This window comes from Halyomorpha halys, unplaced genomic scaffold, assembly GCF_000696795.3.
Source record: "Halyomorpha halys isolate HHAL.00 unplaced genomic scaffold, Hhal_1.1 Scaffold556.1, whole genome shotgun sequence".
In the NCBI taxonomy this organism is placed as follows: domain Eukaryota; kingdom Metazoa; phylum Arthropoda; class Insecta; order Hemiptera; family Pentatomidae; genus Halyomorpha; species Halyomorpha halys.
The window spans coordinates 85,331-104,553 of record NW_027105572.1 but is presented as its reverse complement, the minus strand read 5'-3'; the positions used below and the strand labels follow the sequence as shown (position 1 = coordinate 104,553).

The following is a 19,223-nucleotide window of genomic DNA, read 5'->3' as shown; positions in this document are numbered from 1 at the left end:
TCTAACTGGATAGAAGAAATTTAGAAAGTCGGACGCAAATGAAAAAAGTCGATGAATGAACAGTGGTTTCGAATACTTTATTAACGAGAAAAAAATAAAACCTAACAAAAAAACAACAACAGTTAAACGTGAGAATGCTCGTGTCTATTTTAGGAGAGATAATACAAAAAGATAGAAGCGAAAATCGGCTCCAATATTGTAAAAGAATATCCTTCTTCTTCTTTTACTGGCACAACAGGCGCATGAGGCTGCCCTTGGCCTGCTCAACGGCCGCCAACACCATCTTTCTCTATCTCCTCTAAGGGTAACTAGGGATCCTCAGTTGTCGCAGATCCCGCCTCACAGCATCCCTCCATCGGCCCTTCGGCCCACCACGTTGCCGCACACCATCCAGAACGTAACTGTACAGTTTATGAGCCACTCTTTCCTCGCTCATCCTCATTACATGACCAAGCCATTTAAGCCTCTCTATCCTTATGTACGAGGAGATGCTACATTCCTTATAAAGCCCAAAAAGTTCACCATTTTTCCTTCTTCGCCAATTACCATTCTCGCATACGGGCCCTAAGATTCTCCTCAAAATTACTCTTTCAAACCTATCTAGCAGGTTAATGGTTTTATTGGTCCAAGTTTCTCCACCTTATGCGACGACTGGCCATATCAACGTTTTGTACAGGATGAACTTGGTGGTACGGCTAAAGGGGCCTCTACATGTTGGCCGAGCCATGGCGAACTCAGACATACGCGAGCATGTGGATGGGTGGCTTGGCTTGGTTGGCCTAGGCTCGTTACCGAGCCGTCGAGAGTCGGTTTTTTGGCCACAGATCAAAGGGGTTCGTGAGAGCGCTCGTGTAGCATCTACACCATTGTTCTTTGTCTAGTTGCAACTGAGAGCTGTTAGGAGGTTAAAGGTGTTTGTTGGTACTTTTTATAATAAGTTTTATATTTAATCTTATTTATTTATATTTAATTTCCTTTCATTTTCTTTTTTTGTAATAAAAATAATACAATCCAAGTGCAATGGCTGAACCACTAGTACGTCCGCCATGCTTGCCTCTCTGAATAACACTGACATGTGGATGGTCCGCTCTTTGTTTGGCGAGCACTTGTACGAGCCTCCGATCCGTGGCGAGCGGCCAACATGTGGATCCACCTTAACAAGTTTGCTTTACCTTACAAGTTAACAAGTTGATTAACCTTACAATGGAGAAATAAGCTCTATTTCCAGCAGCAATTCTGCTTTTAACTTCTTCTTCTTTATCCTGGTTCTCATTGATAATAGAGCTATGGTAAGAAAAACTTCTTACCACTTCGAAATTATAGGAATATCCAAAATTGATAAACTCCTGGCTAAAAAAGCTTTGTGGATAATTTTGCAAAACTTTTGGACGCACATTAAGTGTTTTAACAGTTCGTCACATTTTGAAAAAAAAATAGTTATAGAAGAGTAATCTGAAAAAAACCTTTCATCAGACAAGTCAATATTCGTAAAAATTTCATTTTAGTTCACCTTGTTAGATGTAGGCAACGTTACACACCAATAACGTGTAAAATAAAATGTTTTTTGTTATATTATGGTAATTTTATATTTTTATTATTGTCTAGAGTCCTCTAAATACCAGTGAGTGGATAACAACTCGTAAAACAAAAATAGATTGAATTAAGAAAAATTATCCTGTAATGGTTTAATTCTGATCAAAAGTTTTGTTTTATTTGTTTACATTAATAGAAAAATTAGAATTAAAAAAATAGAGTTATTAAAAGTTAGTGGATTTACATGAGTTAGAGAAAAAATATGGCTGACCGGGTAACCCGAATGCAAACTATCCTAAAAAGGTTGAATTTAAGAAGTCTCCCGAAATATAGTCAAGTTAGCTAACTAATAAACTTCTGAAAGTGTATATGATTTGGGTATTCATCCAAAAAATAAATACCACCTTCCATTATGTGAAATAAGTGATTTTATTCTCCTATAGGACTTATTGCTAATCACACGATAAATGTGATTTTAGTATGAGAATGAAAATAGAAGTTTACTTGCCTGGAGCTGTTAGCAAAATTTTGTCACATATTCCCTTAAGAAAATTATACATTACCTGTAAGTTATTAACATTTAGAGTTATATGAGAACTAAAAGTATTTCTAGTGGTATCTCAACTATTTTGAGTTGAAGTATTAATAATTGCCTATTATTAACATCAAGTAATTCTCATAACGAGTAATTTTCCATTAGAAATGGTTAACAAATTAGTCTGTTCCCTTTATTTTATTATTTCGTTTTAATGATTTTACATACAAAATCATACCTAATATGATTAATACATCTGTCAAAACCATCAATAAGAAAGCATGTTAGTAATGAGATGCACTTCCAAAGTATGTTTCTTTTTGACTTATTTCATTTACTATAATGATAAATAGCATTGGAAAAGAAGATATTACTCATAGCTGTATACGTTTAATATTTATGTATGTTATTACTTAATTTGATAAAATGAAATACTTAAACATTTAAGAAAAGATAAATATTTGTAGCATTTAATTATATAATAATCTCTTTATTTACTTAGTCGTTTTAATTACTTAATGCTAGTAATAAATAAGAAGTAAATAGTTCACAATTGGCCCTCCAACATGGGTGGTGGGCATGTGCATGTGGGTTATAACTTTTACTATTATTATTGCTGCTTTAATTAAATCAGAGCTGTCAACTTCCTTCGCTCAAGAGATTAACATACCCCCGGGGGATCCTTTTCAGTTGAGCAATGGGCCCAAATTTGCATAAATACAAATCACTTTATGGTGTCAGGTCATAACCGTCAACAAAGGGTTAACCATTTTCTCATTCCCTCTGCGTTAATACATACCCCCCGCCATGTTGTATTGATGTTGGTGGACAATTACTGAAACAACTTGGAATAATCATGTACTGCTACAGTTGATTTCAAGATTTTAAAAAACATTCTTGCAATATGCATTCGTTGGTAGATTATTTGATAGAAAAGAAACATAATCGTTCAATAAAAGATCAATATTTGTAATGATGTGTAGATAGTTGACCATAGATTACTAATTAGAGAAGATGTTGGGGGTGCAGTCAGCAAAAAAGAACATAAATGAACAAAAAATTATTTATTTATGCCTGAACAAAAAATTATTTATTTACGCCTGAACAAAAAATTATTTATTTATGCCTGAACAAAAAATTATTTATTTATGCTAAGGCATAAATAAATAATTTTTGTTTATTTATGTTCTTCTTGCTGACTGCAACCCCAACCATCTTGTCCAATTAATAAATATTTGAAGCATTTAATTATATTACCTCCCTATTTACTTATCTCATCTATGTATTGACCCATCATTTTTTTTTTTTACACTTTATGTAAGTAATAATAGCCGTTAATAAGCTCTCCAACATGGCAGGTGGGCATGAGCATGTTGGTTATAATCTCTGCCATTATTATTGCTGCTTTAATTGGATACACCTCTAAACCCAATCTCCTCTCCAAATCGTAATGAAAAGCCAATTAACCATAAAGTTGATAAGGATTGTATGTATATCCCTTATTTACAGACATATTCTAAATCTTATCAAACATAATTAACTCAGATATTACGACTTTTTCTACTCTACCCTACTCCCTTTTCTATTTTATACCCATTTCCTTCCGTCATTATTTTTTTAATACTGTCCTCCCAGTTTTAAGCCATATCTCTACTATTATTGACACTCATTATTGTTATTATTTGCCATTATTGTTTTATTTCTAACTATTTTTTGTATCCTGTACACTTAATATCTATTTTCTGTACCGTACCACATTCCGCTTATTTCATCACTTAGACATCCTCTGTGTATGATCTATATGTATTAGTTTTATTATGTTTCTCATGATTCATGGTTTTTACTCTTATGTAATTATCCCCTTCTTACCCTCTACTACTCCCACCTGTTTTGTCATCTAGCTCGTTCTGAAACTTTGTGTACTGAGGTGAACTTCTTTATTTTCATTCCTTTACATATCTGTTCTCCTATACCCCTCCCCCCTTATCTGTTATTGCACCATTCTTATAACTTACTCACCTAACCACCCTTTTTTTTGTATTTTACCATATTTGTTACTACTTGTATTAAATTTTATTTGACTATTCAATTCTCTATTTTTACATTAGAAAATCTATTAGTCATTTCTTTCTTGTTATTTATTAGTATTCTATTAATTTATATTTATAATTTTGTTTAGCTTACTAGGTTCCTTTTTTTTTTTTTGGAACTTTATTGACCACTACCTGGACTATATTTGTGCAATCTATTACATACAGCCAACTATTAATCTTGCTGTAAGAATCTTGAGTCTTGACACACAGGGCCACCAAGATACAAACATTACTACTCTCCACCACAATGCTATCCATAAATCACTGACTCTCAGTACTACCCCCCACCATTATGTCACCAGAACTCTAACCCTTTAAATGACAATTTTTGTCATTCTTTTTCTTCAGCAGCATCATCCCCTTCTTATTCAGGCATCTTATCTATTCTTTTTACTGACCCTGTTCGCTCTAATTCCCGAACTTTCTCTGATATCGCAGCACCCAATGTACATAAACACCTTACTGATAAAAAGGAACAACATATTTTTCTTCTTAAATGCAGTTCTGCCTCAATTTTTCCAAGATCTTTTAAAAATAGTTTTAATCATTTTCCTACCCCTTTTTCCTTATGTTTTAGCTATTCTCATCTTGTGTTAAAAAAAATTATGAGAAATCCCTCTTAAACCTTAAAATTACAGAATGAAATGTAGATATTGACAGTATTCATGATAAAATTTCAACTCTCTCGATTTGAAGATAATAATCGATCGAAGATAATATTTTGTTACTCAACAGCAATATTTACAGAATCTGCTCTTAAATCAAATTCCATAAAAACATTTTCTTATTTCTAAATTCAATAATATCATTCAACCTAGCTTAAAGGGGATAAAAAATTGGTTCATAATATTTCCTCTACCACCATTCCCCTTAATGTTGTTAATATTTCAAATCTAGGCCCAAACTTTTCTACATCTTCTAGTTGTAATAACCTCATCTCCTCTCTTATCACATTTACAGAGATGATCGATTTGGAGTTACTGAGGAGGACAAAGAACTTTCCCGTTTGTATATCAGTAACCTTATTTCTAACCACCTCCCTATCCTCCATCTTTTCACCATTACTTTTCCAAGATTTATGATGCATCTATCCTTTCCCTAAATCTAATGACCACTTTTTAGTTTCTAGTTCTTTTAAAGGAAACTCTACTGTTATAATACATGGAACATTCACCAACTCTTGTCCGACTGCTCGCTATCCTACCTGCCCACTTGTGATGAAATTTAAACAGTTTCTTAAGAACCTCTTTCAGACAAAACAGATTAAGCAATACACCTATAATAACCTCATATCTTACAATTCCCTACTCTCTCACTTATATAGTCTACCAGAAACCTGGAAATCTACACCTCATAATCTCTTATATAAATGATTCTTCTAATCTATGTAAATTCCTTGTTCCTTCTCTTCAACTTCTTAGCTATGATATCCAAAATTCTTTTCTGCCTAGAGAACATTTATTATCCTTCCATATCCCAAACATTTTTATTTTAACTTCCTTTGATGTTGAAAGCCTTTTTACTAATATCCCCATTGATAAAGCCCTTTATATTGTTGAGAAAAACTGGCTCTCAATTTAATCTCACTCCACCCTTAACCTCACCTCATACCTTGAATCTCTTGAACAATGCTGTAGATTTGGATAACTTACTTTGAGAAACTGAGGTCCATTACTCATTTATTCATTACTCTATTCATTGACTATTCAATCTTATGTAACATAATTAACTCAGACATAATGACTTTTTCTACTCTACCCAACTCATTTTTCTATTTTATGCCCATTCTTTTTCTGATATTTTTTAATACTGTCATCCTAATCTTAATCCATGTCTTAAGTATTATCAACACTCATTATTGTTTACCATTGTGAAACTTATTTTTGTTACTACTTGCAATTGTTGTTTTATTTTGTACTGTTTTTATCTATACTGTATACTCCATATTTCTTTTCTGCATTACATTACATTCCACCCATTTTATTACCAATATATCTCCTGTTTTGTTCCATATGTATTAGTTTTATTACTTCTTAATTTATTGTATCATTATGTTTCTAATGATCATTACCTTTTTACTGTTATGTCATTATCTTACTATCACTACTACATCTCCAGTGTATGTAATAAAGTAACACATCACCAGTGCAATCTTATTGTCACTATAAAATCCCTAGTGTATGTGCTATATATATTAGTTTTATTACGTCTATTTGTTTATTGTATCATTCATTACGTTTCTCACTATTCATAGTTTTTACTCTTATGTAATTATCTTACTCTCTATACTGTGTATATTTTCAATGTTCTTTGTTTATATAATCTTTTAACTTTATTTATCTTATATATCTTCCTCATTCCCTTATTTTCCTGTTCTGATCATTAAATTACCATCTTTTACATTAAGTTTCTTGGTTGTAAACGGTTGATCATCCCTTCCATAGCCTCTATTACTCCCACTACTTATAGCTATTCCAATTTCTTATCTCCTAGCTCATTCTGAAATTTCTTTTACTGAGGTGAACTTCTTTATTGTTATCTCTTTCCATTCCTTTACATATCTGTTCACCTACACCTCCCCTTCCCCCTTACCTGTTATTGCACCATTCTTATACCTTATTCTCTTCACCACCTTTTCCTTGTATTTTATCATATTGGTTACTACTTCTACTAAGTATTATTTGACTATTCATTAATCTATTTTTAAATTAAAAATCTATCATATCTTATCTTTTATTTCAAAAGCCCATCAGCGAATCTGGTCGTGTTTTATTCTTCTCATTAAAAATTGCTACTAAAATTCATTCAGCTAGTTGACGAATTAAGGTAAGGCCGGCCACCCATGACCGCACCGTCAAACGTATATGGAAGTCAGAGGCATATTTAAGTCACCATCGAACATACACCTGGGAATAATTTTAAACTAGAAGTCGGTGTAGTGTTAACACTAAAGTTCGCCTCTGACCATGGTAAATTGTAGCAACAATCATAACATGTAATTTGAATGCTTGTAAATTATCTCAAAAATGTACCGATCGAACATATTTCTGAATTTTAATTCATTTGGTTCCTTGTGTTAGGCTGAAACTGAATGTGAAAGTCTGGCTGATGGCTGTGTGTAGGGAATTGTGGCATGAACAAAATTCTCCTGTCGAACAAACTCCTGGAACTAGAACTCCGAATAATTTTAATCAACAAAATTTGAAAGTATTACTTTATCCCACGAAATTTTAATTGAAAACAATAATATTATTGTTGGGAAAATTGTTATACATGCACATGAATTTTTCGAGAAAGATTTGGCTAATTATTAGAAACAACATTTAGTAAATTTTATATCCAGTTTATATTTGCGATTAAATGAATGGTTATATGTGTAATGAAATAAATGGAGGAAGTCCATATTTACGTCTGCGTAAACCAGAGCAATGCATGATCGACTTCCCTTGTTTTGTTTTCACTTTCTCTTTAAAGTGTAATAAAGCCTGCTATTTTCTCACTGTTAGAACCATGGGCTACTGACAAGGTTGCATTCAATAACCATTTTTAGCTATAAAACTAAGAATAAAAAAAAAATAGAAAAAGGTAATAAACAGAATCACTGCAATCTAATTGTATTGGTCATTTTTTCCAATAATTTAAAAGCTAGAAAGTTAGGAAATTTGAAAACCTACTTCAAACTGCGAAAATCGTGGTGAAAAATTGGTTATTTTTACAGTGACTTATAAACGCTTCCTTGGGAAATAGTTTTAAAAATATAGAGAATTTCAGGAAATACTACCCAAACCTGCGGTAAGTTGGGTAAACCAGTCAAAACAGTTGAATTTATTTGATTTTATCCCTTCCCCTATTACTTATAGCACTTTCCCAGTTCTTGTTGGAAGGAGGGGGGCGCAGAACAGCAATTTTAAATTTTGTACTATAATAAAATAAAGTTTTTATATTTTTGATATATAACTTTGAATAAATAATTAATAAACCACATTGTTCTAGTTATAAATTTATTGTAATTCAAATAAATTAAATTAGCTTTATTAGTATTGGAAGAAGATAGTTGAACGTATGAAGTATATTCCACGTTGAACGTAGGAAGATAGTCCAAGTGGCGATCAATAAAGATATCAAAATAGTATCATTATTTGATTAACAATAAATAGTTTTCTTTTACTACTGTGATACCTTTATTAATCGCTACCCAGACTATCTTCCTACAATCAAAAAATAGTGTAAATGTAGCTCTCGTTAGTGATCTGGTGTTTGTCTTCCTTTCATTGCTTTAATATCAATGGTTATATCTATACCTTTCGGTAAAATATTATCATAGATACCACACCAGATAACTCTCTAGTTAAATATTAGAGCCCTGTTTTGTAATTATTAATAAAAAGAGTGGCCAGTGCAACTTCGTCAGGAGCATGATGAGGTTTTTGAGTGGAGTCTGAGTGTTTAATGTGATTCGAATTATATTCACATTAGACACTCAAGACCTGATCCTTACACAGTCTTGGTTGACCCGCTAAATAGAGAAAACGATTAAAAGATAAGATGCAGCAAGACCCAAATTTCGTCGTGGTCGCCAGCCTGCAGATTTTGAGCCTTCTAAACAGCTCTGCAATGCAATCCTATTCACAGTTTGACTCAATGAATCGTTCTACATCCACCACTCCAGAGTTCCTATTTCTCAATTTTTAAAGAATTGAAATGGCTTTGTCCTTCCTACAGTTGTTATTCCTAGTATCGTTCCTTCACCAAGTGGTTTAATCTCGCCGTCCATCATACATCTCATTTCTCCTTCAATTCAGATCCTCTATTCATTCCAGTAATATCCGTTCTCGGCCCACCGGATTGTAGCTTTTGACAGATACTCCTCTCAAAGGAATTCTTTCCTTACTTTTTTCCATTTATCTTGTATTTAACTCTTTATCTTCGGACTTCGTATATTCCGTCACCCTCTATTTCTCCAGTTTCAAAACAATTGAAATTGATTTTCTGTTTTTAAACCAAAATTTGGAAATTGAAAACTTTATTTTATTTTTCTAAATTCAATAGAATGCCCTTGATAGTGAATATTCTTTATTTTAATGTAAATGGATGTTTTTAATTTAATGAATATTAATATTATTATTACTACTTTAAGTTACTTTATGATTTAATGTTATTTCATGATTTTTATTCGTTGATTTTTTTTTTCAGTATTAAATCCCGAAATGTTTTTTTTTTTTTTTTTTAGGGACTCGTTTCAGAATATATAAAGAATATTATTATTAATAAAATATAATTTATAAGTTAAGTCAGAATATTTACATTTTTGGAGTAAGAACAGTTTTGAAAAATAGTTATTATCATCTTTTTCATATATCAGTTTCGAGTTGTAGTTCAAAACCAGGCAAATGCCTTCTTTTTCAATATCCCGTCTTTAGAAAAGTGAGATGCATGTTGATCATTTTACATGTTGGATATTATGTCATCTCCTGATTTTAGTTATTAAAGTAAGCAAAGTTATTAAAGTAATTGGACATAGTTCATCAAGGTAGGAGTTGTTTTCCAATTTGTTTTTTACATTTTGATGTTATATTGAGTTAGTTAATTGTAGATAATTATCCATAACGACAGAATCTTGAAGTCATTATAGTTTAAGTTGAGCTCTACTTTTATTTCTAAAACGTTCCTCTAAGGGTAAGAGCGGATATGGAGAAAGGGGCAAGTGGCAATCCTTTTTGTATTTCTGTTTTTATTTTTTATCGTTTAAGAGTGCATCAGTTGGAAGCTTACATTCCGTGGGCAAAAGTGATATCATACATATTTTGCCACCTCCAAAAATAGACATAGGTGAAGTAGTATTGGAGGTTACGGTCTTCAGCTAAAGTGTTTGATTTCAAAAATAAATTTAAGTTTTTCTAATAATAGGAGCAATATATTTAAAATAAAAGCAAAAAATAATGATTGCTGCTTTTCTTGAATCTTATATTATTCTAATTTTACAGGAGAAGGATATAAACATTTTAAATATAAATTATTTCATATATTGATATCAAAATTTATTATATTCTTTAATTTTACATAAGGTATTTACACATATATTAGGTATCTCTTAGTACTAAATAAACGCATTGTACCAATACTTACCCACTTTTCAATATGTGTCTGTTTTTAAGAAAAAAACATCTTCCCATTGACTAAGCTATATTTTTGTTGTAAATTATAAAATATTCAAATGAAAGTCAAAAAAGAATACATAATTTACGATTAAAAAAATATAAATATGTAATGACAACGTGTGAATAAGACCTTAAATAATTAGTGTAAAAAAATTATAACAAATTCCAGGCTATTATAGAATGAATAATAAAACTTCGGGATATGATTGTTATTTATTAAATCAAAATTTTCAATTTTTATTTGGGCTAAGAAAATATTTTTTGAGTAAATATGTCTCAGGACCATAATTGTTTTAACATTGTGTAAATAAAGTAACATTAGGTTTTACTTTTTAAATGTGTTCTCTAAATTTGAGTATAAATAATAGATATGAGTTTGAACTATTTTTTAAAAATGTATATGTTGTGCACCTTTCATTATAAAAAAAAAAAAAAAATGAAATCATTTCCGTTATTTGTTGCCTTTACATTTTGTTTTTTACTTTATTTATGAATTTGAGTACAGAACTACCGGTCTTATTTACTCCACATTCCACTTCGCCTTTGTGCCATACACGTATAAGTTACGTCTACTGATTTCAACTCAAAAATCGTAAAATTCTGTTTACATACAAGTTTAGGTCAAATATGTCTCTGTTTGCGAAAAAATACTGCTTCCATTTGTCTTAAAGTAAAAATGTGTGAATATTCATGAAAACGATTCGAAAAAAACCTCTTGAAAATAGTAACAACTAAGCCCATGCCATTGTTCAAGAAAGATTGAGTAGATTTTAATACCAGCACATATGTTCTCCGGTGGAAAATAATAGAATATGAAGATGTGTCACTCTCTATGTTCAAAATAAATTATCTTTTGAACACGTTAAACAAAAAATCTGATTTTTTTTTTTTTTTTTTTAGTTGTACCACTACTAAGCAGCGGTATATTGTTGACAGTTATTTAAAGCTCCAACCCTGAAAAATTCAGTTTCCTTATTCCTTCAAACAGAGCAACGTTTTATCCCCTTCATCATACAGGAAAAATGTAATATTGAGTGAAAATTTGAATATCTAAAAAAATATTGAAAGTCTGAACTTTGGAGGGTATAGCTCTTATGCTGTTGCCTTCAACAAGAGTTCTATCTAAACTCAAAATGGATGAAAGTCATTTACACTCTTACCTCATTTGTTTGGATTAATTGCATACCACCCAATACAGTAGAAGATTCCAGTATTTTTTTATTGTAAATTGAACTAACAAATTATTTTAAGTTTTTTTTTTCTGTAGATATGAATAATATGGTTTATTTAATGACAATGTTCTCTATCGTTAAAGTTAATTTAACAATAACCCTTCAATGTTTTAAATTTATTTTGCTCATTTCCGACTTACATTATTGAGACTGATCACTTTTAAAACAAGGATAATGTAATAAACAATGAAACTAAAATATATAAAAAATAAAAGCGTTGTTGAGGATGAACCTCACAGCTGTGCCATTATAAACGTACAGGATCCCTTAATTTAAGGAAACTAAACAAAAATTAGCTTTCCATACCAAGCTTTCTAAGTTAATTGCAACCCTTTATGTATTTGTTATCTTTGTAAGATACGTTGAAACTAATATAATTGATTGATTCTTGTTATTCCTAGTACCTTTTAAATTATCAGTAATATTTCTAGAAAAAGAAGAAAAATTATACTTTGGGACTCAGGAGTCCTTTGCTCCTATTCGTTCCTACGCCCCTATATTATTTGAATTAACTAAGGCCTTTTTGTTTGCCTTTGGAACTCATTAATTAATGTTTATTAATTTGATTGAATTAGATTTCCGATACTTAAATTATCTATATATATAAACAGAGATGTTAATGGAGCGTTGTGATATCGTCCTTCCATTGCAGTTTTTATATTAAACCCAGTTGGGACTATAGATCCTGCGGGATCCTAGGCGACACGATATTGCGGATCCCCCTTCCCCACTTGGCCTTGGTTAGGACGGGCGATGTCGAAGGGTTTGCGAGGCATGGAGTTCCATCCAAAATAAGGGAGGACTCGGTATCCCTTTAAACTACAAATTCGTCTATAATATAAAATCATTTATATTATTTTTCTATGGTGGGGGACCTTGAGTTGCCGCCCCTGGATTTCACTCCTGATTAAACCTTAACTTGTTCAATGTATATATATTTTTTGATGAACGTAACCTTCGTATTTTGACTTAAATTCTTATTATTTATAATTAATTCAAAATTATTTATAATTGCCGATTATAACTACCTAATCTTTTTATTTTCAAATAATGGTTATATTTTATAGAAGAAACTTCATTTGATCCATTCTTTCAACTATTTTTATTTCTCTCTCACTGACGTTTCTGCCTAAACTTTTTAAATCAGAAGGTCATAACAAACAGGCTGACGTCTTCTATAAATAAAGTTGATTAAAATGAAACTATATTTTTTTATGAGTCGACCTGGGCATAATTCCTTATAATAGTAAAACGTTCAATCCTGGATACATCAGTTTGTTACAAGGTTTCATTTAGAATTGCCTAAGAGCTGAAACGAAGAGAAATAAAAATCGTCGAGAGAATGGATCAAATGAAGTTTGTGTTTTAAATTATTTACTACCCTAAAAGAAAAAAATAATATATAATAATAATTTTATTAATAAAAAAATGATAATTTTATATTTCCAATTTTTTGATTTGTGGAATAATTGTATCAATATAGCTAATAAGGAAGTATTCAAAATAAATTATAAAAGCTATTAAAACAATTTCAGGTATAAGAAGATGGTCAGATTTGTTGTCAAGAAAAACAAAAAATAGTTTGCAGCCATTTTTTAATGGCCAGCGTTTCGACCCACACCTCAGGTCTTCACCTGGGTTAAAATAAAAAATATATAAAGGGTAAGTAAAGTTGATTTAAAAGTATAAAAGTATAGTAAAATGTAAATAGAATAGATATAAAGGGGGAGGTATAACAAGATATTTTGCTTTATATCTGTTCTATTTTCATGTCACTTTTGTGTTATTTCCTTTTAATCCATATATGGTTAATCATCTATATATATAATGCAATTGCTGGTATAGTATGAAAGGACCAAAAACATTCCCATGACCTATACAAGTAAATGTAATACATGCCTTTAGTTTAAGAAAACTCAGTTAATAATTAAATGACAACAATGACTCATTTGAGTGTTGTGTTAAAAAAAAAAAAAAATACAGGACAAGTAGTAGGACGTAGAGATGGTGGGGGAGTTGCGTAAGGCCAAGAGGAGGGGGCTTGAGGACGACCAGGTGTGCGGGATGGCCGAGCAGCAACGGACTCTTCTTGCCGACCACAAGGTTCCCATCATTGACATCGCTCATATCAGTAAGTACTAATCCAATCTATACTAAATTATTTCTTTTAGATTCCATTATTAGGTCATTTACTAGCCACACCCTCCCTCATTGTTCTCAGAGCAACAAGTGTTCATCGAACCATTCACATAGTCTTTGTAATTTTATATTTATGTCAAAATTCTTAAAATGTATCTACTGTTGAATATTTTTTTCCCACTCATCATGTACATTTGATAAAATGAATCACAGTGTTTTGATTTTATTTACTTAGTCAACAATCGTTATAGACACTTATTAACTTTTAACTCATCAGTATATGTTTAAATAATTTTTGAATCTAGAAATTGTATTCATATTTTTATTTACTTAACCTAATTATTTTGGATATCTCCCTAGGACGAATGAAACAATAGTTTCTTATGTATTAATCTCAGCTAAATTCGTAATTTGTAAATTAAGTATAATAATTTTTGAAAGGAGATGTTCTAATGGAAATTGAAATAAAAAATATTTCTTATCCAAGCAATATTTCTGAAGTAATTAAGTATACTATAACCAGCCGTCTTTGTAAAGTATAGTTTATAGATTATTGAGAATATAGATGTGTTTTGAAGTCATTTAGAAACGTATAGAGATGGGAGGTAAAAACTGTTTAGAAGTAGACTGTTATCAGCTGTGATTATTTGGAGGTGTTCACACGGTAAACTGTATGTATAAATTCGTTATTCTTGGATTTTCCTTCTAAATATTTACAGTGATTGTCGCCGGCTACTTATTAAAAAAATTAATAAGAGTATCCTTTTTTTATTTTCATTTAACGACGGTTCATATATTTAGTATCTAGTGACTCTTTAATATACTTATGGATTGTTATTCGTAAGATAAAAATGTTTGAATATCAACTTTTTCTATCAAAACAAAGCAATAATCTATTATTTCTTTTATTACTTCGTGGACGCTTTTGGAGAACTGTATCTAATATTTTTATGTTTATGTTGTCAAGTATGTATTTACCGGTTGTTGTAATATTCCGACATTTTATGCGGAATGCAATGGGTTTATATGGTTTACCCGAGTTTTTAATTGAATTATTGATGAGATTGTAAAAAAGACCCCGAACTTGTTACATTAGTAATATCAACAGAATTTCGGAAAGAAATATTTTGGAATACACCGCACTATCCGTTTAATTTCTTTATAAATCAGAAGAAATTGACGTTTTTTTTTATTTATTGTTTTGTTTTTGTCTATCTCTACTTATCCCTATTGACTGTGGTTCCAGGATATTTTGTAAAATGAATATTGGCGTTTTGATTAAGTGTTCTAATTTTCGCTGGTATTCGTTACATTTATATGCAATAAGTCGTTGAAATATAAGCGCTGGGATCTCTTGGAGTCTCTTAGACCTGCACAAGTGGTTGGACTAGCTTGGTTAGGAGTTTGTTTTCCTTTTTTTTTATTAGTGTAATATTCTTTATTTTGTTTATTTATTTATTGAGTTTTCTATAATTGATTTATTTTCTTTACTATATAAGGGTTTACTTAGATCACTATTAATTATTTCTCATAGATGGTAATATTTGCTATTTGTTCCTAATTTTCGACTTAGGCACGGTTCAAAGGGTATATAATAAAAGTTTACGAACGTAAAAATTTTATTTCTTTATTTTACTTTCTTTTTTATTAAAGTTATATCTTCTACTGGAGGAGTTTCATATATAATTAGATCTTGTGATTGAAAAGCTACTCTTCCTTGTTTTCCTTATTCTATTTTATATCATTAAAAAACTACGTTATTGTTTTTTAATGATATAATATAAAATAATTAAAACAAGAAACAGTACCTTCTCATTCACACGATCTAATTTTTTTTTTATTTAATTTTTTTTTAATCTTCAATTAAAAAACAATAAAAAAAAACAAAACATTTTATATAATAATATTTTAATTCGATAAAAAAATAATATTATTATCTATATAATTTTTTTTTTCGGAACAATAATTTTTTTATTAGTGAAGCAAAGCAGTATAGAAAGAAATGGTCATAAAGAAATAGATATTAAAGACAGACGTGACTGATTACAAGAGAGCAAGACAGACAAGGAAGTGAAAATGTTTATGGTCTAAATTTTAATAATTAATTTTCTTTTTCTTTTTGACATGTTACCATAAAAGATAAGAGCAATGAACTTGAAAATGCGCGAATTGTAATAAACGTTGTTCTAATGACGAATTAAAAATGATAAGTTATAAAAAAGGTTTACTTTCTTCTGAAAAAACTAATATAGTTAATATTTGCGTATATGGATATTGTTAATATTTCACGATTACAAGTTAACAAAAACATGTATAGGTAAGTGAAAGTAAAAACGTTTATAGTTTTATAACATTCTAAGTTACTCTGCGTTTACATTCGAAAGTCTTCTCAAGCATTGCTATAAAATAGTATTATGTTTTAGATACGTATTTAAAAAAGTGCTGTATAAATTTTTTTAAATTATGTAATAAATACATCAATATTTTAAATACAAAACTTCTGTTTATAATAAAAAATTTTAAAAGTATTCGTTTTCGTGATACTTCAATGTCACAAGATATATTTGATATATTATCATCAGCTACATCCGCCTCGAATTGTAAACTTATCATGTCTTGACTATATATTTCCAGTTGTCATAGTTGTTTAAGATCTAAGCTTAGTTGTAATTATTGTGTTTGAATCTTTGAAGCATGTATACATTATCAATTTAAACTCGTGTGAATAATCTCTGCATGTCTTCTCCTAGCTTATATTGAACTTTAGGTTGAAAATCTAAAAAGATAAAGTACTTGAAGTCATTCATAACCTACGTATAAATGATTATTTTTATGATCATAAATTCAATACATAATTAGCTTTTACGTGTTGTCAGAAATGTGAAATTCAGAACATAGTCCAATACGTTTTCTTGGTCAGTCCAATGTCCTGCCATCGAAGGCTTGGTACTCTTAAAACTGAACATTCTCTATAACAAGCATATTATAAATATGCTAAAGACTTTTTCTTAGTTACCCTTAATTACTGGTTAATACTATTCCAAGAACATTCTTCACTTGTGTTTACTTGTTTTTTAGGTTGAATTCGACTCTTCATCTGTTAATCAATTCATTCATTTACCTCAAATTAGTCAATTTTAAACTATGAAATAAATAAGGAAAAAAAAAATAATAAAACGAAAAAATATTGTCATAGACACACATAAATGAGTATAATATGAGAAATTTAGTTCAAGAATTAAATATATGTGGTTGTTTCAAAAACGTTAAAAATAATTAATTTTTTATTCCGAGCTGTATATTTTTTCAACTACCAACAACAATAGAAAATCTAAGATAGCATCATTTAAAGTAGAGTAGTAATTTTCATGAAATTTGCTAAAATAAATTGATTTATAGTTGTTCGGACAAATATTCATTAGCCAAATTTATATTCATATGTGAATATGATAAAAACTGCTACCCCTTCGAAGATAACTGTCACAAACTACTTTGTAGTAAGTCAAATTTCCCTATATTTTGAGTGTTGGGAGACATATGTGCGATATGTGAGATATATTCTTTTAAAAAATCCAACATTTTATAGGAACAACTAGAAATCAACATTTTGTGAGTTTATTTCGTCAAATATCATAAAAAATTCTGCTCCTACAAAGATAAATATTATTAACTATTTTATAGTAAATTTAACTAGCTTTAATTTGACATCTGTCAGACAGACATCTGTACGTCCAATGGTTTCTGAAATAAAGTTTTTCATAAATCAAACTTATTGTCCGAACAACTATAAATCAATTTATTTTAGCAAATACCATGAAAACTACTATTCCTACGAAGGTAAAGGTTATAAACTACTTTATAGTACATTAAACTAGCTTTAATTTGATTGTTAATAGACATCTGTACGTCACATAGTTCCTGAGATATAGATTTCTCAAAATAAATTAACTAACTACTGATATTTCAGTATTTTTTTATGAAATCTTGCTTTTTAAAAAGCTATATCTCGAGAACTATTGGAGGTAAATAGCTCTATTAGGGCTAATGTTTCAGTAAATTTACACTTCTTTAAATAATGTTCTCTTAGTCTTTATATTGTTGTTGGTAGTTTTTAAGATATAGAGCTCCTAATGAAAAATTAAGGTTTTGAAACAGCCGCCATTTTTTATTCCCCTACCTATACTTGGCATACTCTTCAGTTTTGACTAGTAATTTTACATAGTTTTCATTAAAGGAATCAAAAATTGGGATGAGATAACTTCCTTTTTTTCTTCCCGGCTCGTGTACTAGTAGGTGAGGTACATTTTGTCCGTAGGCCAGACCCCCTTTCATGCATTCTTGTACTTCGCCCCACAGGTACAAACAAGGTGGGTTTCTATGTTTTGGGGTTCTAGTTTATAAGAAACATCTATTTTTCTTCAAATATTTTATCAATTCAGAAACAATAAATACATTTTTAAAATAATCATTATATATTTGAATAATGATTATGATTATATTTATTATTAATTTTATTTGATTTGAATAAAAAAATTAAATGATAAAAAGAAAAATACGGTCACCAATAAGTGATAACAGGACCTCTTTGTGAGCATTTATTTGCCTTATAAAGGCTAAAATTCCTAAATATTTTTTTTACCCTGTGAGGGGTGTATCTGGTGGTATTCATGATCTTTAGTTTACATCTTAAAGCGTGTTAAATGGAGAAAATTATGTTAAATTGAGAAATATTTCCTTCTTTCACCATGTTAAAACGATATAACATATAATATGGTTGAGAGTCTGTTACTAGGTCTGTTAAAGGGAAAATGACTTTAGGCAACAGACCAACTGAGCTCATCACCGTTTTGTTTGTTTTGTTGGGTTACTTGCTCGTGGTTTGTGTTTTAATTGTGTATTAATATTGTTTTGAATGTTTTTAAATCTAATTAAGCAATGGATGACAATTAAAATGATGTAATGACAGTTGTCAATTAGCTCATCTTGATGCTCTACTCTAAGTCAGGAAATCAACAAGGCACTTTGTTGCCTAACTTTCACACAACTTCCGCTTTAATTACTTTAATCAAAACTTAGAAGTGAACAATCACATGAAGTTTTGGAAAGAAAGGTTATAAAACAAGTTCCTCAAAAAATCCGGTAGGAGCTCTTATAGATTCAACATTTAACATAACTTTAAATAGGGCTGCTCACAATCCTATACTTATAACATTTAACATGGTAAAACATTTTACATTTAACACATCATGAATACCCCTACTGTTCTGTTCTGTTTAACGGCGTAAAACCTCCCCGGTCATCAACGCCATTTACTTCCTATTAGTTTTCAGCAGAATACCCCTACTATTGCTGTACCTGATACCACAATGACTATTCTTAGTCTTCCCAGTGAAAGTTTTGTCGTTCGAAGAGGTATTTGTATCTCTACAGACTAACATTTTTTTCTTTAAAGACATGACTTTGCCTCTTGAGTTGACAAAATACTTGAAGCTTGAAAATTGTCGGAGTCGGAAACATGGATATAATGTATATA

At 30.2% G+C, this 19,223-nt stretch overlaps 1 protein-coding gene across 1 annotated transcript in view; it reads left to right on the top strand.

Annotated features, from left to right (window-relative positions):
- Positions 1-1,832: 1,832 nt before the first annotated feature.
- LOC106684205 (uncharacterized) overlaps positions 1,833-19,223 on the top strand; it is a 66,256-nt gene continuing 48,865 nt past the window's right edge. Inside the window, exons 1-3 of the mRNA XM_014426147.3 lie at positions 1,833-2,098; positions 13,087-13,213; positions 13,535-13,682. Coding sequence (XP_014281633.1) covers positions 13,556-13,682 — 127 coding nt within the window. The 5' untranslated portion in view covers positions 1,833-2,098; positions 13,087-13,213; positions 13,535-13,555. The remainder of the gene's footprint in view (positions 2,099-13,086; positions 13,214-13,534; positions 13,683-19,223) is intronic.